At 42.1% G+C, this 24,154-nt stretch overlaps 1 protein-coding gene across 3 annotated transcripts in view; it reads right to left on the bottom strand.

Annotated features, from left to right (window-relative positions):
• The window catches only part of MAP3K5 (mitogen-activated protein kinase kinase kinase 5), a 126,263-nt gene that overhangs the window by 88,076 nt on the left and 14,033 nt on the right, over positions 1–24,154 (bottom strand). For all 3 annotated transcript variants that reach the window (XM_064169113.1, XM_064169115.1, XM_064169114.1), the window contains one exon: positions 4,602–4,741. In XM_064169113.1, coding sequence (XP_064025183.1) covers positions 4,602–4,741 — 140 coding nt within the window. The remainder of the gene's footprint in view (positions 1–4,601; positions 4,742–24,154) is intronic.

The raw sequence follows: 24,154 nt of genomic DNA, 5'->3' as shown, positions 1-24,154 counted from the left end.
TAGTGTGTGCATCTGTATACACAAACTCATACAATCACTTGAAACCAAGCAATGCACACATTCTACATCTGTGTAGTGTGTGCATCTGTACATACAAACTCATACAACCACCTTGAAACCAAGCAATACACACATTCTACATCTGTGTAGTGTGTGCATCTGCATATACAAACACATACAACCACCTTGAAACCAAGCAATACACACATTCTACATCTGTGTAGTGTGTGCATCTGCATATACAAACACATACAACCACCTTGAAACCAAGCAATACACACATTCTACATCTGTGTAGTGTGTGCATCTGCATATACAAACACATACAACCACCTTGAAACCAAGCAATACACACATTCTACATCTGTGTAGTGTGTGCATTTGCATATACAAACTCATACAACCACCTTGAAACCAAGCAATACACACATTCTACATCTGTGTAGTGTGTGCATTTGCATATACAAACTCATACAACCACCTTGAAACCAAGCAATACACACATTCTACATCTGTGTAGTGTGTGCATCTGCATATACAAACACATACAACCACCTTGAAACCAAGCAATACACACATTCTACATCTGTGTAGTGTGTGCATCTGCATATACAAACACATACAACCACCTTGAAACCAAGCAATACACACATTCTACATCTGTGTAGTGTGTGCATCTGCATATACAAACTCATACAACCACCTTGAAACCAAGCAATACACACATTCTACATCTGTGTAGTGTGTGCATCTGTATACACAAACTCATACAATCACTTGAAACCAAGCAATGCACACATTCTACATCTGTGTAGTGTGTGCATCTGCATATACAAACTCATACAACCACCTTGAAACCAAGCAATACACACATTCTACATCTGTGTAGTGTGTGCATCTGCATATGCAAACTCATACAACCACCTTGAAACCAAGCAATACACACATTCTACATCTGTGTAGTGTGTGCATCTGCATATGCAAACTCATACAACCACCTTGAAACCAAGCAATACACACATTCTACATCTGTGTAGTGTGTGCATCTGTATACACAAACTCATACAATCACTTGAAACCAAGCAATGCACACATTCTACATCTGTGTAGTGTGTGCATCTGTACATACAAACTCATACAACCACCTTGAAACCAAGCAATACACACATTCTACATCTGTGTAGTGTGTGCATCTGCATATACAAACACATACAACCACCTTGAAACCAAGCAATACACACATTCTACATCTGTGTAGTGTGTGCATCTGTATATACAAACTCATACAATCACCTTGAAACCAAGCAATACACACATTCTACATCTGTGTAGTGTGTGCATCTGCATATGCAAACTCATACAACCACCTTGAAACCAAGCAATACACACATTCTACATCTGTGTAGTGTGTGCATCTGCATATGCAAACTCATACAACCACCTTGAAACCAAGCAATACACACATTCTACATCTGTGTAGTGTGTGCATCTGTATACACAAACTCATACAATCACTTGAAACCAAGCAATGCACACATTCTACATCTGTGTAGTGTGTGCATCTGTACATACAAACTCATACAACCACCTTGAAACCAAGCAATACACACATTCTACATCTGTGTAGTGTGTGCATCTGCATATACAAACACATACAACCACCTTGAAACCAAGCAATACACACATTCTACATCTGTGTAGTGTGTGCATCTGTATATACAAACTCATACAATCACCTTGAAACCAAGCAATACACACATTCTACATCTGTGTAGTGTGTGCATCTGCATATACAAACACATACAACCACCTTGAAACCAAGCAATACACACATTCTACATCTGTGTAGTGTGTGCATTTGCATATACAAACTCATACAACCACCTTGAAACCAAGCAATGCACACATTCTACATCTGTGTAGTGTGTGCATCTGTACATACAAACTCATACAACCACCTTGAAACCAAGCAATACACACATTCTACATCTGTGTAGTGTCTGCATCTGCATATACAAACACATACAACCACCTTGAAACCAAGCAATACACACATTCTACATCTGTGTAGTGTGTGCATCTGCATATACAAACACATACATACACACAAGTATATAGCCCTCCCTACATAAATTTTCCTAGAGGTATGTTGTCCCAAAGTTGGCTGTTGTATCAGAGAAGTTAAATATTTAAGTAACATTTTGCTGCCAGCACAGCAAAGAACAGCAAGAGTAATATTTTTGAGGTTTCAAAGTATTCCAAAACTGATTGAAATCCCAAGCTGCCTAATGCAAAGAACATATCCCTACATTTTAAATGTAAAGTTTCAGGAAACAAGAAGCCAGAGCACATAACAGATTAAGAGAGATGGCTCCTGCAGTCTAATCTGGAGGCTAAAAGCCCAAGTGTGAACCACCTGAAGACAGTGACCTTGTGTTCAGAAAAAAACTGTCAGCAAGTTGTGATTTCAGCAACTGATGAGGATCCTACCAATTTTATCAGGCAGATACAATAAACTTTTGTCACAGAGACAGCTAAGCAGTTTCACCTAAACCACAGCATTAAAAACAATGTTAAACCATGCACCTCATGCTTTCCATGTTGCTTAAGTCAATGTCCCATAAAACTGCTCTTCCACCTGTTGAGGGGACACATTTAACCTATGACTGTTGGAGCTTTTGAAGTGTGGGACATGAATGCTTGCATATATAAATACACAAACCTATATGGGTACATACATAGAATCATAGACCTTTAAAAGATCATCCAGGTGAAACCCCTGGCATGAGCAGAGACATCTTCCACTAAATCAGGTCACTCAAAGTCCCATCCACTTTGATCTGCATGGTCCTACAGAGGAATACTCCACCAGCTAGAGTTTACTATCTCCACTGCTTTATACCCCATTTAAAACACATGCTGCAGTTTATTTCCTGCATTCCTGAATGTTCAGGTTTTAAATTCATCACTAAACCAGCATGCACACTCCTGCACTTCTTCTACTCTATCTGGTGGCTGTAGCAAATACAGGAACAAGCACTGCCTCACAAAATGCCCAGGTGTGCCCAAAACATCTTTCATGCAGTCACTAAATAATACAGAAAGGGTCTTGCTCTCTGAACACTTTCCTGCAAACTGTCTAAAGCAGAAACATGGACTCAGCTCAAAGCTAAAAGAGACTCAAGGGAGTTTTTCAATGGGCACTGTACCAGTGGCAAGTGGGACATGCAAATCTTCCTGTGCAGAACTGGGCTTCCACTGACGTCAACAGGAACCCTCTACGTGACCTATTTGCAAAATACAGCTCATAAACTAGTAAAAAGTTGTCCCAAGTGCCCCAGGAAGTCTGCTGCCTTGCTCCAAGTGATTTTCAGTGGGGGTTTGGTATCTAGCTTCTTGTGCAGTACAAGGAAATTTTGCTCTGTAGATCATCATACTTGCATAACTGAATTCAAGTCACAGACAGGTCATTTGTCATTAGCAGTCTTATTTTCAGGGTTTTCATCTGAATCCTCTGTATTGCAAAAAAAAGAAAGAAAAGAAAATGGACTGCAACTAGTGCAGTTGGCCCAGAAAATCTGGAGGGAAGAGCAGGCAGAAGAAGCTGAATCACTCAAGGCATGAGCTTCCTGACAGAGGGCCATCCTGCAAATAATGGAACAAAAAAAGTCCTGCACTAGCCAGAAACAAGGGAAGCAAACCCCTCATGAGAGGTGGCAGTGCCCAGATTGCAGCCTGACTTATCAAGCTGCTCACTGAAATGCCTTTTTTCTTTTCCAGTAAATGCCTTGAATGGAAGTGCAATGGCATAAAACAACTCCTGATAACAGCCAATGAATCTGAGAGAAGGTAAATAATTGAAAAGGCTACCATCCAAATTGTCTGCCCTCCTCCATCTCCATGGGAGTTACTAAATCTTCAGCACAGCTACAGGAGGAAGCAAGTATCCACTCCTCAAATGACACAATTCACAGCCCTATAGATTATCTTAAACCAGCATCTTCCCTTCAACCAACCTACCCTACTGTGGCCCTGACGACCATGCACAAGTTTTGTTTTTACTAACTCTAATATGCTGCTGGTAAACTCCAGCACAGAAATCCTGCAGGTATCTGACTGCAAACAGCTGTAACTCAGCAAGATACAGTAGAAGTCATCTAAGGCTCCAAGAGGTCTTGCCAGAAAACTGCTACTTCACACACAAGCTAAAACTTAAGGATTATTTTGCTGGCCCCTACGCACTACCATTCTCATCTGACTGTTATTAGTAACAATTTATCCCCATCACCAGTCAGGCCCTTGAATGAATAACAAACAAAACCTGTCTTTTAATCATTAGTGATAGAAATCAGTTTCTCATCTGAAATTTATCAAAACTTCTGTTTCCATAAAGAATTGTTCCACACCTAAGTGTCTAATGACTGTGATAAAGTCACCTAACTCTCCCTCTTGGGAAAACTAAGCTGAGCTCTTCCAGCATTTCACTGTGGCCATGCTCTCCAGATCTCAAGTAATTTTGCCATTCTTTTGTGAACCACAGGTGGCATCACATAACTGTGACCTTTCCCCCAGCACACTCCCATTTTTCCATTCAAATCTACCTTCAGTGACTGCAGAGACTCCACATTTGTGTCACAGTAAAGGATAATGTTGTTAGCCATGCTGAAGCTCTCTCTGACTCCCAGGTGATAGAACAGGGAAGGCTGACGGAAGGCATCACTCATCTCTACAACAGCAATATCTGCAGGAAGAAATAAAAGAGATGGTTAATGCCAAACATTTCTGACAGCCAAACACTTCTACAACAAATCTCTTCACAGAATTTGCCTTCACAAGCCTAAATTTTAAGTAGGACGTAGAGAGATTTTCCCAGCACACTGATCTCCAAGCAGTTGAGGAGACTCCCAGAGAGCATCAAAGATAACTTCTTCAGCCAGATAACAGACAGCCCTATCAGAGAGGATGCAATACTGCACCTGATCATCACTAAAGCAAGCAAGCTTGTCAGTGACATCAAGATTGGAGGCAGCCTGGGATGAAGTCATCACACACTGGTAGAGTTCACAATCCTGAGGGATATCCCTCAGAATAAGCAAGGCCAGGCAGACTGAAGTCAGGACCCTGAATTTTAGGAAAGCAAACTTCCATCTTTTTAAAGTGTTAGTAGGACTCCCTGGGAAAAGATCCTCAGGGACAAGTTGTGGAACAGAGTTGACAGATCTTTAAGGATGCATTCTGCAGAGCACAAGAGCTTTTAACCCCCAGGTACAAAGAATCAGGCCAACCTCATGAGCTCCAACGAGACCAAGTGCAAGATCCTGCAACTGGGCCGAGGCAATGCCAAGCACAAATACAGGCTGAGCAGTGACTGGTTGGAGAGCAGCCCTGAGGAGAGGGACTTGGGGGTGCTGGTGGACAAAAAGCTCAACATGAGCCAGCAGTGTGCACTTGCAGCCTGGAGAGCCAAGCAGAGCCTGGGCTGCATCAGGAGAAGTGTGAGCAGAACCTTTCTTGCAAAGCCTGTTGCAAATGAAAAGGGGCAATGGTTTTAAAGAGCCTAGGTTTAGACTAGATGCAAAGAGAACTGCTTTCACAGTTAGGGTGGTGAAACAGTGGACCAGGTTGCCCAGGGAGTTGGTAGAAGACCCAGCCTGAGAGACATTCATTGTCAGGTTGGACCAGGCTCTGAGAAACCTCCTCTAAAGATGTCCCTGCTCACTGTTGAGGTGGGGCATGGGAAGAGTTGGACCAAGTGACCTTCAATGGTCCCTTTCATCCTAAAGCTTTCTATGCTTCTATGAATTTTCACACAACTTGTTAAGAGGATCCAGTTTCAAGTAGGAAATAAGAGATGTAGAGGGATTTCCCCATTTTAGCTGTCATGTCTGAGTTTTTAATATAGTCAGCAAGCTGTGGTTTATTTTTTTTATCTTTTCTTTCTTCCTTCCACCTATTTTTTTTTTTAACAAGACAACTTCCTTAGGTAAAAACAACACTGATCAAGAAAAGGCAAAAAGTTCATCTGGAGAGTTAAAACTCTTTGGTTAATCTACACACAATGATGGATGACCTTGTTAAAAAAAAGAGGGAGCAAAAATTACATAGAATCTTCATTTTTGCCCTCTGGCCAAGATGCAAAGAGAAAAAAAATCATGTAATGTATTTACAGCACTGCAAAACTTCCAGCATAGGTTCTGTGTTAGGAAGAACTTCAGAGGGAAACAGCTGTGCAGTAGAAAAGAAGAAGAGAGGGAGTGAATATGTAAACCCCATCCACGCTCCCATTAAGTAAGAACTTTGTTACGCAGAGAATTCTGTTTGTGGATAAAGCACATGCACAAATGCTTACAGAACAGGGAATATAATCCACAATTTATCTTAAAACATGTGCTCCATTTGCCCAGATTCACACCCCTAAAGTGAAGCCAGAGGCAATTATGAAGTGTCAGCAGACACAGTTAAGGCTTCAAATAAATCAGGCGGCTTACTTCCACTGCAGAATCATAGAATCATAGAATCAACCAGGTTGGAAGAGACCTCCAAGATCATCCAGTCCAACCTAGCACCCAGCCCTAACCAATCAACTAGACCATGGCACTAAGTGCCTCATCCAGTCTTTTCTTGAAGACCCCCAGGGATGGTGACTCCACCACCTCCCTGGGCAGCCCATTCCAATGCCAATCACTCTCTCTGGCAAGAACTTCCTCCTAACATCCAGCCTAGACCTCCCCTGGCACAACTTGAGTGTCCCCTTGTTCTGTTGCTGGTTGCCTGAAATAATTTAAGACAAAGAGATCAGATTTCTGAAGTCCAGCTTAGCCTTCAAAGCTGGCATCACAGATTCCAAGGAGAATTCTTACCTACAATTCCAACAAGCCCCAAAAACTATGTGCACTGTTGGGACCAGGTCTCTACACATCATAAAAAAAGAAAAGGCCCTAAAGCAGCTCTTATAACAGACTCATTTCTGACTATCTTCTTTCACTGTCTCAGTAGAGATACTCCTGATGAGATGAAAGATTAGGGCATGGAGCACTTGTCAAAAGTTCAGAAGGCAAGCACAAAGCAGCAAACAGAAGCTCATAAAGGGTAGTGGTAATGATTCTTATAAAGGACCTGGTATGTACTGTTATGTGCACTATAAAGCAGATAAATACCATATTCAGCTACATAAAGAACAATTAGTAGTGGGAACTAGGGTTGTTTAGCTTGGAGAAAAAGAGGCTGAGAGGAGACCTTATCACTCCACAATAACCTGAAAGGACATTGTAGTGAGGTGGGTGTCAGCTTCTTCTCCCAAGTATTACGTGACAGGACAAGCAAGAATGGCCCCAGCTTGAGCTGTAGAGGTTAAACTTGACGTTAGGAAGAACTTTTTCACCAAAAATATTGTCAAGTATTGGGACAGACTGCCCAAGGAATTGGAGGAGTCACCTTCCCTGGAGGTATTCAAAATGTGTAGATGTGGTGCTTTGGGGATGTGGAGGACTTGGCAGTGCTAGGGTAACACTTGGACTCAGTGATCTCAAAGGGTCTTTTCCAACCTAAATGATTCTATGGTTCTAAGTTTAGCAAAGCTGAGCAAGACTGATGATTTTCAAGACAAATCTAAGTTAAGTAAACCTACATAAACATTTGTATTGCTTGTGAAGAGCCAGGTTTTAGCTAAGCCCAAAAGAACTCTATGGTCATCAATATATAAACTGTCAGAATCTCACTTATCAGGCTCTCAGACCTCCAGCATAAATTAATCTAACAGCCTGCTACAATGAAAGATGTATTTTCCAGTGGATGGAAAACTTAATTCCACACATGACAAAATAGTATTTCACTAAAAGGTGGAAGAATTATCTCTATGGTTACACTGCAATAAAACTCAAAGTATTTGCAGTTTCAGTTTCAAGGCAAGAAAAACAAAACCTGACAAAGCACAGGAATCAGACTAGAGCCCTCTCAACACCTAAGCCCTCAGGATGAGCTACCCCAAATACCAGAGGCTGACAATTCACTCCAAATGCTCTTGGCACCTTGCCTGTTGCAGCAAAGAACATCAGACGTAAGAGGCACCTGCAGAGTAATGAGTAGTGTGGGTATAGAAGCACACTGTGCAAGACAAGAGCAAGAAACAGGGAAGTGCATTTCTCACAATGCCACAGGTTGCAGTGAAGAAAACATTTTATCCCTTACTGTGGTTTTAGGCACAGGATGAACTTTTGCTTCCTCTTCCTTATGAAAGTGGACCTGGTTACAGATCACTGATACTATTGAAAGAAAAGAAGGATATTGTGGGCTTTGCAAGTCATCTTTGATATTATGGCTAAAAAGCCTTATAATAAACCTTACAGTAAATGATTGTGTCTTGCTAATTTACAGACAATTAAGACAGTCTAGCCATAACCTTCTCTCCCATCTTCTCAAACAAACAGCATGCCTACACAGATGTGACTGAAGGATATTATAAGCATGAAACTAGATTTTAGGTCTGGCTTGCACTGTAGAAACAGCATAAATGCAGAAGGCAGCAGTTCAATGAGCTCTTGGTTTCCTTTTATTTCTTAAACCACCCAGAGCTCAACCTGCCTGATGACAACCACCAAGCCATCTGTAATGAAGCTGCCCACTTTGCACATTAGCTGGGTAACAACACACTGAGCTGCAGACAGAGCAATAACCACAGAGCAGTTACATTCTGTTATTAGGCTAACTAACATCTGTACCAACAATAGATCAAAACACACTGTTACGTATTGAAGAAAACAAAACACCACTGCACTGAGAAACAGCTTCTTACTAAACTGGGAATCCAGATTCATGGGATGAAACTGGAGGCAGCTGGCTTGACCCTTTCCTGAGAATCACAGAATGTTAGGGGCTGGAAGGGACCTCAAAAGATTCTCCAGTCTGATGCCTATGCTAGAACAGGATCACCTATAACAGATCACACTGGATATTGCTCGGGCAGGTCTTGAATATATCCAGAGAGGGAGACTCCACAACCCCTCTGGGCAGCCTGCTACAGTGTTCTGCCACCTTCACAGGAAAGAAACTTTCCTCATATTTCCATGGAACTTCCTATGCCTCAACTTCCACCTACCGTCCCTTGTCCATTGGGCATCACCAAGCAGAGCCTGGCTCCATCCTCTTGGCACTCACCCTTTGTATATTTATAACCATTCATGAGGTCACCCCTCAGTTTTCTGCTCTCTAAACTAAAGAGCCCCAGCTCCCTCAGCCTCTCCTCATAAGGAAAATGTTCCACTCCCTTAATCATCCTTATAGCTCTGTACTGGACTCTCTCAAGCAGTTATCTGTCCTTCTTGAGCTGAGGAGCCCAGAACTGAACACAGTATTTCAGATGTGGCATCATCAGGGCAGAGTAGAGAGGGAGAAAAACTTCCCTCAATCTACTAACTACAGCCCTTCAGGATGACATTGGCCTTCTTAGCTACAAGAGCACATTGCTGGGAAGCATGGTAAAAGGACATATCTGAACTTTGCTATATATTACAACTGTGCTGCCCACAGTTCTTACCTGCCACATAAATCCACTTATCTCTTTTTAAGATATGCAATGACTAAGAACTTCACCTATAAAATCTCCCCTAATTAGGCTTTCTTAAAGAAATGTTAAGTACTTATGATTATACAAAATACCATGGCCAAGAAGGGTAAGTGTTCATTAGTGGACACAAAGCCTTTTGCTTTTGGCTATCAACGATGTCTTTAGTCACCAAGAAAGCAATGAATTAAAGGCAGAAATCAAAGTTCATCTCGTGTATATTGTTTAAAATACAACAGGGCAAAGAAGAATCTTTAAACAAATGCTCTATCATACATCTATGTATGCACACCCTACTTCTTGATACTACCTGCTTACTATAGTGCTGCCAGGAAAAATAATTAATGCAAACAGAGCAGCTATAAAACTAATGAATGTTTATGTTTCTTACTACCTTCTGATTAATTGGCACTGAACACATGGCCATTGCCTTGCATTCTTTGTCCCACAATTAGTCGGGGCACAAGGAAAGGTGATAGTGGCAACACAGGAGACAGGCCAGTGTTTTGGATTCTTTTCCACTTGGAAGTTAGAAGACACAGTCACATACTCTTCTGACAGAGATATAGGAAAAGAGCTAGTGTCAAAATTCATTTCAGTGCAGCCCAGAAGTCTTTTTCATACTGCAGTTGCAGCTCTCCATGCAGCATTAGAACAATGGTTTGACAAGCCATGATGGCATTTATTATTGAGTAAGCCTTCAGAATGAGGAAACATCCTTATCTATTTCAGCTTATTCATCATTCTCTATGCTTGGCATGGTTATCTTCCTCTCTACCCAGAGACTGCCTGCATGAAGTAGGAAATGTGCTTGGGAAATCCCAGCACATCAGTACAGCTTGGTATTTCTGGTTCAATTGTGCAAACCACAGCATCACTGACTTGTCAGCACAGCTGGAATCAGACATTTCCTGTCCAGAGCATCTCATACGTCTCAAAAACCAGAAACAATTGATGGGAGCCACTGGGATGAGAACATCTAAACACAAGAGAATGACTGAGCTTCCAGGCAACTTGACCAGCTGAGCAAGTCTATTGTGAAAGGTTAGCCTGAAAAAGAACTCAATAAAAGTGCCTGAGGCTTGGATACAGGGAAGAAAAAGCTGGTAGTGACAATACAGGCAAGGTAAGTGTGTGAGGAAAAATAAGATATTTGTAGAAGCTCCAGCTGATGTCCAAAGTTTGCACATCATTGATGTGATCTTATCAATGTGTACAAATATCTGAGGGGTGGGTGTCAAGTGGATGGGGCCAATCTCTTCTCAGTGGTCTGCAGCGATAAGACAAGGAGCAGCAGCTACAAACTGGAACAAAGGAAAAGGAAGGTTTCACCTCAACATGAGGAGAAATTCCTTTACAATGAGGGTGACAGAGCACTGGAACAGGTTGCCCAGAGAGGCTATGGAGTCTCCTTCCCTGGAGACTTTCAAAACTTGCCTGGATGCATTTCTGTGCAAACTACTCTAGGGGATCTTGCCTTGGCAGGGAGATTGGACTTGATGATCTCTGGAGATCCCTTCCAACCTCTAAGGTTCTGCAGTTCAACAGAGACATCCAACTGACATGTGCTCGTCCTTATGTACTGTAAAGCACAATGGTTCAGGATCCTGGGAGTAATCCTGGCACAAGTTGTCTCATTTTTCTGCAATGGAAGCAGATCCTGCATCACTGAAATGCAAAGCAGAGGCAGACCTACAATTTAGTCAAAGGGCTACTCTGAGCACATATTTACAGCAGATGCAACACAAGCCCAGAAGTCTGCTGTGTCCCTTTCTGAATGCCAGATAGCAGAAAGCAGAGATAGAGATAATTAGAGCACCTGTTATTTACCCCAAAAGCAACAAATTACCTCTAAATACAACAGGATCATGCTGCCCTTGCACATTGGTTTTAAATCCATTGCTCTCTGAATAGCTGAGTTGAACTTCTCTTGAATTTTGAGGTGAGCTTCTACACCTAGACTCCTAAGCATAAGGTAGGATTTTGCTTCAGATAAACTCTTCAAACAGCTACCTGCTGCTGTTAGGGGTGGCCCTTACCTTCCCCCATGTTTGGATCAGATCTAGTGTGATTAACACCAAACAAGACAACAAAGTCTCTCAGGAAGGTGAGTGTACAAGATCAGCTGCCTCCTGGATCACTTAGGTGATCTCACTTTGCACCCACACAAACACTAGGTCCTACACAAAGGCAGCACCAGACACTACAGTATCTGCAGGGATGCAGCAGGATCCTTGCCAACTTCTGCTTAAGACTGACTGTTGTAGCTTGTTCTAGTGGGTAAGGGGATTTTATTCTCCATACAGACATGGATGCAACATCCACTTGTCCAGTGAACTCCAGACACAGTTTCATCACAGTAAGAAGAGTTCCTTGAGACAATGCAGTAAATAAACACATTCAATCCACCTCATTACAGATATAAATTAAGCATCTATAGCCATACTGACATACTCTGTACATGATGCAGCTTAGATCTCTGGGAATCTGCTCACTAACAAAAAAACAGCAATAAAGCAACCTTTCCTCTTTGAAAAATATTGAGAGCTACTGATTCTTTGATAGAGAAGAACAACTTAAGCTAAAGGATGGCAGTGTGGTGCAAAAGGAATTAAGCTGCCCCCTTTTTAAGTTTAAACCAGAAATCACACAGAAGTTTATAACCCAACAATGTTCACAATGTTCTGGATCACCTCTCCAAATGTCTGATCAATGGTGTCTGCTCTGCTGGCACATATGAGCACTGAAAAACACATGATACAGCAAGGTGCTTAAGGAAAACCTCAGTGAAGGCATAAGGAAAAACTCCTTTGCTGCACTGAATTATAGTTTCTGCAGCAGATTGTGGTCCTGCTCTGGCAGAGGTGTTGGACTCGATCTCTGTAGGTCCCTTCCAACCTGCAAGGATGACAAAGCAGTGGAAAAGGCAGCCCAGAGAGGCTGTGGAGTCTCCTCTGAAGACTTTAAAAAACTGTCTGGATACATTCTTGTGCAACCTGATCTAGGTGAACCTGCTTTAGCAGGGAGGTTGGAGCAGGTGATCTCTGGAGATCCCTTCCAGCCCCTACAATTCTATGATACTGCGCTTCCTAGAAGAATCCATGCAAACCAACTCCTGCCAACTTTTGCAGCTAATTGTCTCAGATCATTCTCATGAAAGCAAGTGCATGACTTCACTGAGAAGAGCCATCCACAAATGGAGAAGGAAAAAAACCCACAAAATAACAGCAAAAACAATGCACCACTTTTTGGGGGGTGTTTTAGAACAGTATTCTAGACTGAGAGCTTCCATTTAAAATCCTGGAATTGTTGACTGCACTACACTTAGGATAGAATCATAGAATCAAGCAAGTTGGAAGAGACCTCCAAGATCATCCAGTCCAACCTAGCACCCAGCCCTAGCCAGTCAACTAGACCATGGCACCAAGTGCCTCATCCAGGCTTTTCTTGAACATCCCCAGGGATGGCGACTCCACCACCTCCCTGGGCAGCCCATTCCAATGGCAAATCACTCTCTCTGGGAAGAACTTCCTCCTAACATCCAGCCTATACCTACCCTAGCACAACTTGAGACTGTGTCCCCTTGTTCTATTGCTGGTTGCCTGGGGGAAGAGACCAACCCCCACCTGGATACAACCTCCTTTAATGTAGTTGTAGACAGCAATGAGGTCCCCCCTGAGCCTATGAAAGGAAAAGAAGCCTCTGCGTCTGTAAACCAAGGCTGAGAACAAATCAGAAGATACTTAAAGAAGGAGAAGCTGGCAACTAACCAGTGACACACAAAAAAAGTTCATAGAGATGCTAAGAAAGGAATGAGAAAACAAGGAAAATGTAGATGCTAAACATAAAAGGGGAGTATGTAGAAATTAACACAGTAAGATGCTTGGTAAAATCTCAAGTACTGTATTAATGATCTGAAGACAACTGGAAAAATACAGAAAGGCTTTCTGCTGGAGAAAAAAAAGAGAGAGAAAAAAAAAGCAAGCTTGAGATTAAAAAAAAAAAATACTCTCTTTTGGCCCAAGACAAAGACCTGTGATGTTATCACATGATTCCAATCCTCAACAACTCAGAAAAACCCACTCTCAGTTTGATGCCTGTGGGAGGAACTCAAAAGTAGGCAAGAATAAAGGATGTCAAGCAAATAAAGAGTCATTTACTTAAAAATAACCTCAATACGTTCAAGACTTACTGCACCTGTATCAATCCCAGTGAAAAAGACCAAGAACACCAAATACTAAATAATATCTCAACTCCAAATCTTGCATTAGGAAAAACAGAGCTTAAAGAGGTCACTTAGGAGGCTCAGCTGAAAGCTTGGGCATATCGCAGGGTTAGGAAGTGTGAGGATCTGTGTGAAATGTTCATTTGTTAAAATAACAATAGTAAAATCTACAAACACAACAGCAAAAAGGGAAGACCAAGCACACCTTTGACTTGGACAAGTTAAGAACAGGGCAAATAGAGATTGACCTTTCTCAGCCAGCAATCCAGAGGCATTTTCAGAGAACTCCTGAGCTCAACAGCAACAACGTGCCATGGTCTAGATGAAGACATTTAACTAATCTGTGTGTTTCCATCTCTTAGGATACTTTTGTTTTCTAAACTTTCAGAAGCTTGGGAAGGTCCCTGCTTTGTACAGGCATTCCAGCTGCTGTTCATCATATTCCTGAAATACTGCGTAGCTGTTTTTCAGTCTCCGCTCACTGCTCCTGCATCTTCTATGTTTCAGCCATTTTTGGTATCACTGGATTAAGAAATGTTCACTCCCATGGCTCGAAAATAACTTTAGAAATAATTCTACATCTTTGGATTAGAAGTGCTTCTGGAGTGCTTTATGAACAGCTTCATGGACATGGCTCTGGCTTTCTTCAGAAAGCTCTATGTGCTCTGCCCCAGTCTGTCTCATCCATTTAGTTTGACTTAGTGCAGATCACATTTCTTGTAGAAATTATGTAAGAATGAGCAAGCTTCTTAACAACAAATTGAAAGGAATAACTAAAATGAAGAAAAACTTTCAGATAGCTTAAGGAAAATTGCTTCCAGAAAATGAATGCTACTTGCTAAAAGAAATTGAGAAGTAACCTACAGAAGGTGACGTTGCCAAGAGAAGGGAGGAATGGAATTACGCCTTTTGAAATGAGGACTTCTGTCCAGACAGGAAAACAAGTTTAAAACCCCATGAATTATTGGGAAATAAATGTAAGCTTTAGTAAGGCAGCTTCTTAAAGAGGTTGAGCAATACTTGCTGAAGACAGACTACAAAAACAAACGTCATTATCAGGTACTTCAACGGGAAGCAAAGCGGTAGGGATCCTGTGAAGTCAAGATGGAAAACCTGAGAAAGATGCAGTTTTCCTGCTATTATCTTAAAAGACTTTAAAGGGATATGGCTAAGGAGCTGCTTCAGGTTTAAGTTGGCAGGGGAAGAAACTTTAAAAAGCTGATAATATGAAAAGTAACAGCTCACAGGAGCTATGGATGAGGCACTTAGTGCCATGGTCTAGTTGATTGGTTAGGGCTGGGTGCTAGGTTGGACTGGATGATCTTGGAGGTCTCTTCCAACCTGGTTGATTCTATGATTCTATGAGATGATAAAAAGAGCTGGAGAGCTGAAACAAACTCTTCTTTTAATTGCAGTGCATGACTTCAGCCTTTAGTTGATGTTGGCAGTGTAGGAAAGAGCTATGATAATGCATATCAATAGAACAAATGTTTGGAAATATAAATAAATAATGCATTATATAGACATGGATAAAAATCTAGTGGGGTTTTTGGCAGACTGAAATCACTTTTTTTGTGTGTGTGTGAGCTTGCACTTAAGGGTGATTCATTTGTTTAAGAAAGTATCTATTAAAAGCTTTTTGACATCCCAATATAAGAGCATACCAAAAGCTCTTCAAGAGACAGAAGGATAGGAGATGACATCTTCAGTCCCTTCAGACAAGTGGATTCTGGAACAAATAGAACAAAAGATAGTTCTGCAATGAAGCAAGGTTGCCAGTAGAAAAATGTGTTGATGAAAGGATTACTCTATTTCCTTTTTAAACTGATCTTATTCAGAGGATTCATGGCTGATCTGGAAGGTTCTTGCTGGGTAAGCATCATGACAGCGGTGTTTACTGATGTGCAAGCGAGTTGGAACTCTAAAGAACTGGCTGTCAAGAATTGCAGGAAGTGTTATGGTACCAGACAAATGGGCAGGTGGAGTTGAAATTCAGTGATAGTGAATGCAAAGCAATGTACATGAAGAAAATCCACTCTAAATATTGACATAATATTAAGCACTAAATTAATTCATAGAATCAGAGAATCAACCAGGTTGGAAGAGACCTACAAGATCATCCACTACAACCTAGCACCCAGCCCTAGCCAGTCAACCAGACCATGGCACCAGGTGCCTCATCCAGTCTTTGCCTGAACACCTCCAGGGATGGTGACTCCACCACCTCCCTGGGCAGCCCATTCCAATGCCAATCACTCTCTCTGCCAACAACTTCCTCCTAACATCCAGCCCAGACCTCCCCCAGCACAACTTGAGACTGTGTCCCCTTGTTCTGTTGCTGGTTGCCTGGCAGAAGAAACCAACCCCACCTGGCTACAGCCTCCCTTCAGGTAGTTGTAGACAGCAAAAGAGAGTGATTGCTTCTATCCAACCTCTCCACAAAAGTCTCTACAGTGCAGCATTTTCCCTACTGTGTCCAATGTTTTCCCAGAAACAGACAAAGAGCAGACACCCAAGGACTCTCTCACACCATGCTTTTGGAGAGAAAATGCACCATCATCTTTTTTAAAGTGCAGAACTCTTCATTTATTCATTAGGCTTGGTCCAGAAAGGAGTGCATTACTCTGCAGCAGAACTACTACAAATCATCAACAATTTATATTCTGTTAAAATACTGGTAAGAAAAGTCTCATCTAAAGTATCTGATCATAACTACTAAGCCAGCAATAAGTTGTGTTGCCTAACCTTCAGGCAGGGTGTAAGACTCAAAAAACGAGCTGCCAGCAGATCCAGAGAGGGGGATTCTGCCACTGTACCCTGCTCTACCGAGACCCCACCTGCAATACTGCATCCACATCTGTAGACCTCAGTATAGGAAGGACATGGACCTGATGGATTGAGTCCAGAGGAGGGCCACAAAAATGACCAGGGGCTTGGAGCACCTCTGCTACAAACACAGGCTGGGGTTGTTCAGCTTGGAGGAGAGGAGGCTCCAGGGAGACCTAATGGCAGCCTTCCAGTACCTGAAGGGGGCCTACAAGAAGGATGGAGAGAGACTGTTTAAAAAGGCCTGCCATGACAGGACAAGGGCAATGGCTTCAAACTAGAGAAGAGCAGATTTAGACTGGATGTTAGGAACAGGTTCTTTACCATGAGGGTGGTGGAACACGTAAGTGAAGATCAGGTTTGTGATAATAGCAGGAAAACTGCATCTTTCTCAGGTTTTCCATCTTGACTTCACAGGCAGGTTGAAGACCCTTTTGGACTAGAAATTTCCAGTGGCAGATCAGATTTCTCCACCACTGGAGTTCAAGGTGGATTAACAACTCCATGGACCTCTTACCAACCCTATGATGTGCACAGGACTGTTTTTAGATTTGCAAGACACACTCTTCTCATTTAACAAAAACCACACTGCAGTGCTGCTTCTGACTCCTGTGATGAAAACAGTAACTTTATCAGTTTTCTTCATACTTGAAATGCACTTGTAAAAAATTCAGGATGGTTAAATCAAAATAGAAAGGCTTTTATGTCAGCATTTATACAGCCCCTTAATCATCTTTGTAGCCCTCTGCTGGACTCTTGATCCTCATGAACTGGGGATCCCAAACCTGAATGCAATATTCCAGGTGAGGTCTCATTAGGGCAGAGTAGAGGGGGAGGAGAACCTCCTTCGATCTGCTGGCCACACTCCTCTTAATGGACCTCAGGATCCCATTGGCCTTCTTGGCCACAAAGATCCTGGGAGTGATCTCATTTGATAAGAGCTTTTTCTCTGAAGGAGTAAATCTGGACCAGGTAGATGAAAATAGGTAAAGAATCTCCCTCTCAGATTTCTGTGAAATGAAAAAGACAAAATGGAAAAGGTGCTCAGATCATGTTCAACCACACTCTACTGATGTTTCAGCACACAGGCAAACTGCACAAGAGCAAACCAGGATGTACCACAGAAAGTGCTCTTTATGCTCCAGCACATTCTAGACGTCGCTGATGTTCTATTTAGTGTTTTTGCACAAATTAAGGGTTGCATGATACCCACACACAATCCCAGCCAGAAGAAGTTCCTAGAGACACCTTCCACAAAACCTTTCTTGTGTCTGAATTACAGGACAGGTACACTCTGGGAGCTGTAATGAAAACTGTTGCCTTCAGAAGTAGTTCATATTCATAGAATCATAGAATCAACCAGGTTGGAAGAGACCTCCAAGATCATCCAGTCCAATCTAGCACCCAGCCCTAGCCAGTCAACTAGACCATGGCACTAAGTGCCTCATCCAGGCTTTGCTTGAACACCTCCAGGGACAGTGACTCCACCACCACCCTGGGCAGCCCATTCCAATGGCAAATCACTCTACAAACCTCCTTCCACTTGAGTCAGAGGTAGGTAGTTACTGAAAGACAAAAGCATGACGTTATAGACAAGAACTTTTAAAATCAACCTCCATCCCATTGGCAAAAAATTGTCCCAGAGCAAAATATCCAGACATTAGTGGCTGTTCAAAGAGCCATGATCAATTTGCACTCCTTACTGACAATAGCTAGATCAATAGAAACCCTTTTTGCCTGCTTTTATCCACCTCCAACAGACTTACAGGAACCACTTCCAGTGCAAAGAGAAAAACATCACAGACCCTATTCACCAAGAAGAAATCAAGCTAATGTGAGATTTATTTCACTGGAATTCAGGTTGCCTCTAGCTACGGAGGTGTCAGTACGTCCTAGGAAGGTCCTCTCAGATTGATCCACTGGCAGGAGATCATAGTTCCCAATCCTCCTGATTCTGCTCTATAGGTCTCAATTCCAGGTTTCTCAAATTCATGCAACAAAAACCATGAGCTTAAACATTGACTTCCCTGGCTTTACTTTGAAGGTGTGTTACGGGTTTAAGAACTGAGATATCTTAAGCATTGAGTACACTCCTCCAGAGACTAGACAAGGCATGAGATGGACTCCAGAAAATGTAATCCTTTATTTCATTCCTATCAGCCTGCATCTCCCTTCCCTATATAAGCTGGCTGCATAGTCAGTTTCTTCCCCTTCTCCCTCTCTCTTCTCCCACAACACCAGATTCATAGAATCATAGAATCAGCCAGGGTTGGAAACGACCCCAAAGATCTTCTAGTTCCAACTCCCCTGCCATGGGCAGGGAAACCCTACTCTAGATCAGGCTGGCTGGAGCCTCATCCAGCCTGGCCATAAACATCAGATTGCTATCTCCTGTTTGGTAATTTGGGGGGAGTTGAGACTTTCAGCCTTGAGCAGCATGGCTAAATTTTACTGCATCATTTGGGACTGCATACAGATGTCTGGGGAGGTGGGCTTTGAGGTCTGGTTGGGGGGAGAGACTTGGGAAAGTTTTGGCCTAATGACATCGTGGAAAAGTCCAAATGGGAGAACTAGACCATGGCACTAAGTGCCTCATCCAGTCTTTGAGAGTATCAGTAGAAGGGAGAGGAGCAGGTATATGCCTTATCTTTTCCAAGGAGGATGAAACTCTACACTAGTTGCTCTAAAATAACTGCATGTGCACAATTAGGAAGTTACTTAGTGTTTAAGTTTCTGGATTTTCACACTCAAATTCCTTGGGGAGCAGCTATTGATTTGCAAACAAATTGGTGGTGCACATTGGCAGTGGTGCAGTCTTCATCCCTGGAGGTGTTTAAGCAGCCTGTGAACCTAGCACTTAGGGACATGGTTTAGGACTGATCCTAAACTGAGTGGAAGGTTGGACTGGATGAGCTTTGAGGTCTCTTCCAACTAGATGTTTTCTGTGACTGTGATTTATAGCAAATCTGCAGCCTAAGTCCCTTATCAGGTCTAGCCCTGACTTCACGCCACACTTTTTACCTGATGAGTAGCAGTGCCCTGATTTCCTGGCATACAAAAGATAACTCAAAACATTCTCCTTGCTGCTGCCACAGCCTCCTCTGTGCTGGTGTCAATCTCATGTCACGTTGTGTGCATCAAGTTTCTGGATTTTCACACTCGAATTCTTTGAGGAGCAGCTATTAATTTGCAAAGAAATTAAAAAGAAACCAACAACCCACACACTATAGAACTAAAAGCACTACTGCTTACACCATCACACCATAATCTGCCACTAAGGCAGCACCAACTGCCCAGCCTCAGGAGTAACTGCACTATTGCATCCCACAACTGAAAAAGGATATGACTCATCCGAGTTAAATTCTTTTTGCTTGACATGATGGAGGCTAATTGCTGCAATGAGAGATTAAACATGTCTGATAAGTAGGTCTACATTTGGCTTTGTCAGTGGCAACTCCAGGTGGCCTGCAACAGATATTTTGTTCCCATTCAGTTCAGTTTTACAGCAAAAATAGCCTTGATTGCTGCTTTCCACTCTATATGAATATAGGATTGCCCAAACCACTTCCATAGGCAAACTACCTTTGCACACAACTCCAGTACCAAAAGCTGATTTTAGCTGTAGTACTGATTCAGAAGTACTGCAATAGAATTTAATACCCAGCTACTGCGTATGAGTTCTTAATTTTTTCCTTCTGTCTTTTGATATTAAGGACCAAAATTGTCCTTGTCCTCTTAACAGGAACGAATCATATCTAAGTCATCAATACACACAGTTGCAGCGCATCTGCTGTAGGTAGCAGCTCAAACTCAGGAAAGCTGAGTTCTCTTTTCAGCTCTAGATACAGTATACCATCAAACTTCCAGCAAGTCCCTTCACTCACAGTCCTTGTGGTTTCACAATCCTTAAAATGATGGGCTTGCTGTGTGCTCCCTCTACAACGTGTCTTAGGATATAGAGATTAAATACACAAGTACACATATTACCAACAAATGAGCATGGTCAGCACCATAGCTGGCAGAAGGATCTTCAAGACAAAACACCTGGAGCACTCTACATGTTGAATTTGATTCTGAAGCATTCACACATGGACATTCACCAAGCCAGCACAGCATCAAATCCCATGGCCACCAAAGGAATGATTGTTCCAGTAACCATTTTTGAACCAGAACTAGCACTGTAACTACAAATGAGTTTATGAACCTTAAGTGTCTTGTATAGCATTATATTTTTGAGTATAAGATAGACTAGAATAATAGGAAAACAATTATTGTACTCGAGAAAACAGACTACAAACTAGTCCACCACCTAGGTTTCTTCAGTCACAACAGGCAGCAAAAACTCACTGCTTAGCCCAAAACTGAACCAAGGAAATGAGACTGGAAGATGCTCATTAATTCATCCATTCCAACTATCTAAACCAGTGGTTCAAGGGAAAATTTGACTGGCATTAGTTGAGCTAAAAGGGTAGAAATTAACATTTGCATATTTAACAGGTGATTTATGTAATTTTCTATTTCTACTTGTTCTGTATCCTACATATGGGGTAAAAATATTTTCATTCCAACCATTTCTGGAATTGAATTAACATTCCAAGTGGCCTGGTATTAACTAAAGTAATTCAGCATGCAAGATCTAACTGCAAGATTCAACATAGGCTTCGAGCTCCATTCGAGTTGTAGTGATGAAAAGGCAAGATAAGTTAGTTTTGCTAAAAACAGAAATCCCTTTGTCCAACAATTACTGATGTGAAAAGGAAGGCTGACACAGATGTGAGTCTTCAAATAATTGCAAGTGAAATAAATACTCAGCTTCACAAACTAAACACCCAACATAGCTGTCACAAAATGCATCTCAGTTTGCAACTGTGCAGTGTTAACACTTGAATTCTCATGCTGCAGCCTCTTCTTCACCTTCTTAAAAATTGAATTATTTAGGATTATGAAATGTTTGAGACACCATAGGAGAAAGTGACAACATTACCACATTCATTTGGAGCAGAGTAGCCACTCCTTCTCTTTGAGGGATAATGAGGTTTATCCCCAAAGTATCTGGACACAAAGGCCAGCACATTAAACCAGGAAACCTGGACAGCATTGAACAAACCATTTACAATAGCATGAATCCAAATCAAGCTCCTGAAACTTCATTTGTTTCTTTTGCAGTCTACTTTCTTCATTCTCCACAACGAAAAGTCTAGCTGCAGTAACACAGAGCGGTTACATGATGCTGAAATTAATCCCTGATAACTATTCTATCTTCTATCAAAACAGGAACTGAGAGGTGCTCTCTCAGTTACACCTTACAGCTGTACTGAAAGTCCAAATGTACTAAAATGGGAAATGACATTTTCACACCACGTTCAGTTCATGACTTTTTGCAAGGTTCAAAGGAACTGACGATTCGTGCTGCAAAAAAAGATGCACAAAGACTGCATTTGCAATCCAGTTCTATCAGGTGCTTTTGGAAAGGTCCCTTCTCAAAAGACAGCTCATATTATTAGAGCAAGTTGCTTGATAACTATTGAGGCCTGAGACTTGCAACCGCTGCCCACTGCCTTTTATTTACTTCAAGGGCTCCAAGAAAGTCTGTGAATCTGAGACCTAAGGCAGTTGGAAGTATGCATTCATAGATGCTCTATCTTTAACCCAAATTCCTTGAACAGATATGGCACTGCCCCTCTCCACACTCCCAATTCTCAACGCAAGCTTCAAATCTCTTCAAAGAAGCACATTTATTACACCTAACCTATGAAACCTGTAAATCAACACTGACTGATTAAACATGCCCCATATCCCTCTTCTGCATGTGGACTAAGTGGCCTGGAATGTCTTAATACACTTTAAAATTCTCTTAGCTTCAGGTTGTGGCCTTCAGACTGGGAATGCTGCTGAGATTGCATTAGCTGGTCCCAGGGTAAAAAGCATGCCAGAAATGGTAACCATTTAACAGCACAGGTACTCCAATGAATGCTCTTGTTGGCTAGCAGAGAGGCAGTCAAGAATTTCAAGTTCAAGTGGCAGAATCTTTGAACTTTTAGCTGGTGAGATATCCTGAAGCTTTTATTCTAACCTAGCGTAAGATTCAGTGTTCTCAAACCTTCCTGTAAAATGAAGTTTCTGAAAAGTATCAGGCTGAGAGCACAAGCATCTGGCACAGCCAACACGAAATACACTCCTTAGTCACCCTCCCAGGAAGAGGAAAGGATGTAAGGCAGCCCACAAGACAGGATCAAGACTGCCAAAAGGTGTGGCCTTATGTTAATCTCAACTCAGGTTGCTGTAGTCCTGCTTTGCTTCTGTTCTTTGGAACATGTGCTCAGCTCAGACAATTTACTCAACAGAAAGCTAACCAGAAAGAAAGAGGTGAAGTAACAGTCAGGTCACCTCCACGACCTACCACATCATCTACCTCTGAACGCTGAAAGCAGCACCAGGGAGAAGTGCAGTACTCCAGTTTTTCAGCGTTTAAGCTGCCATGGGACTGTACCTCAAGGAGATACAATAACTCTTTCATCAGTCCTACTTATGAAGAGTGGAATGCATACAAAATCTGATTTTATTATCTTCTCACTGTAACCAGAAAGAGCCAGCAGTGTACTCCTAGCAAGAGGAGAACTCTCTTTTTTTGAGATTGCTATGCATAGTACAGTAACTGTCACCTTACTTACATTTATCTATCAGAATGTGTTTGAAAATATGTCGTGTCACAGAATCACAGAATGTCAGGAGCTGGAAGGAATCTCAAAAGATCATCCAGTCCACACCTCCTGCCAGAGCAGGATCACCTACACCAGATCACACAGGAACACCTCCAGGTGGATCTTGATTATCTCCAGAGAAGGAGACTCCACAAAGCCCCCAGACAGCCTGTCCAGTGTTCCATCACACTCACAGTGAAAAAAATCCTCTTCATGTTTCCATGGAACTTCCTATGCCTCAGCTTCCACCCATGGCCCCCTGTCCTGTCACTGAGCATCACCCAGCATAGCCTGGCTCCATCCTCTTGGCACTCACCCTTTACATACTTACAAACATTGATGAGGTCACCTCTCAGTCTCTTCTTCTCCAAGCTAAAAAGCCCCAGCTCTCTCAGTCTCTCCTTGTAAAAGAAATGCTTTACTCCTTTAATCATGTCAACTAGCCTTCTAGTGTTGAAAGACTGAGACATTTCTATTGCAGATGTATGGCTAAGAAATTACCTTGGCAGTAGCTCTAAATCAATAGCTTCAATTACTAACAGATAAGGAATAAATAATTTCTTATTAAGAGAATTAAATCCTGAAGACAGGTGCCTGTCAGTTTGCAACCAGTCACAGCATCAACTGAAATCTACTAAGGCCTTGGAAGTCTGTCTACTAGGAAATTTTTCCACTGGAGCTACTATTAAAGTAGTTAAACAAATAGAGACAAAATATCAGGTTGTCAACACAAAGATCATTCACAGCAGAGACGCTTCTGGGACACAGCAGAAACCAGATCGAAATGCAGGCAGTTAAACAACAGAAAGGAGGGGAAGCCTTGCCACTACACACCCATCTGGC

This window comes from Pogoniulus pusillus, chromosome 31 (assembly GCF_015220805.1).
Source record: "Pogoniulus pusillus isolate bPogPus1 chromosome 31, bPogPus1.pri, whole genome shotgun sequence".
Lineage (NCBI taxonomy): Eukaryota > Metazoa > Chordata > Aves > Piciformes > Lybiidae > Pogoniulus > Pogoniulus pusillus.
The sequence above is the reverse complement of the archived record's forward strand: the minus strand, read 5'-3'. Positions and strand labels throughout refer to the sequence as shown.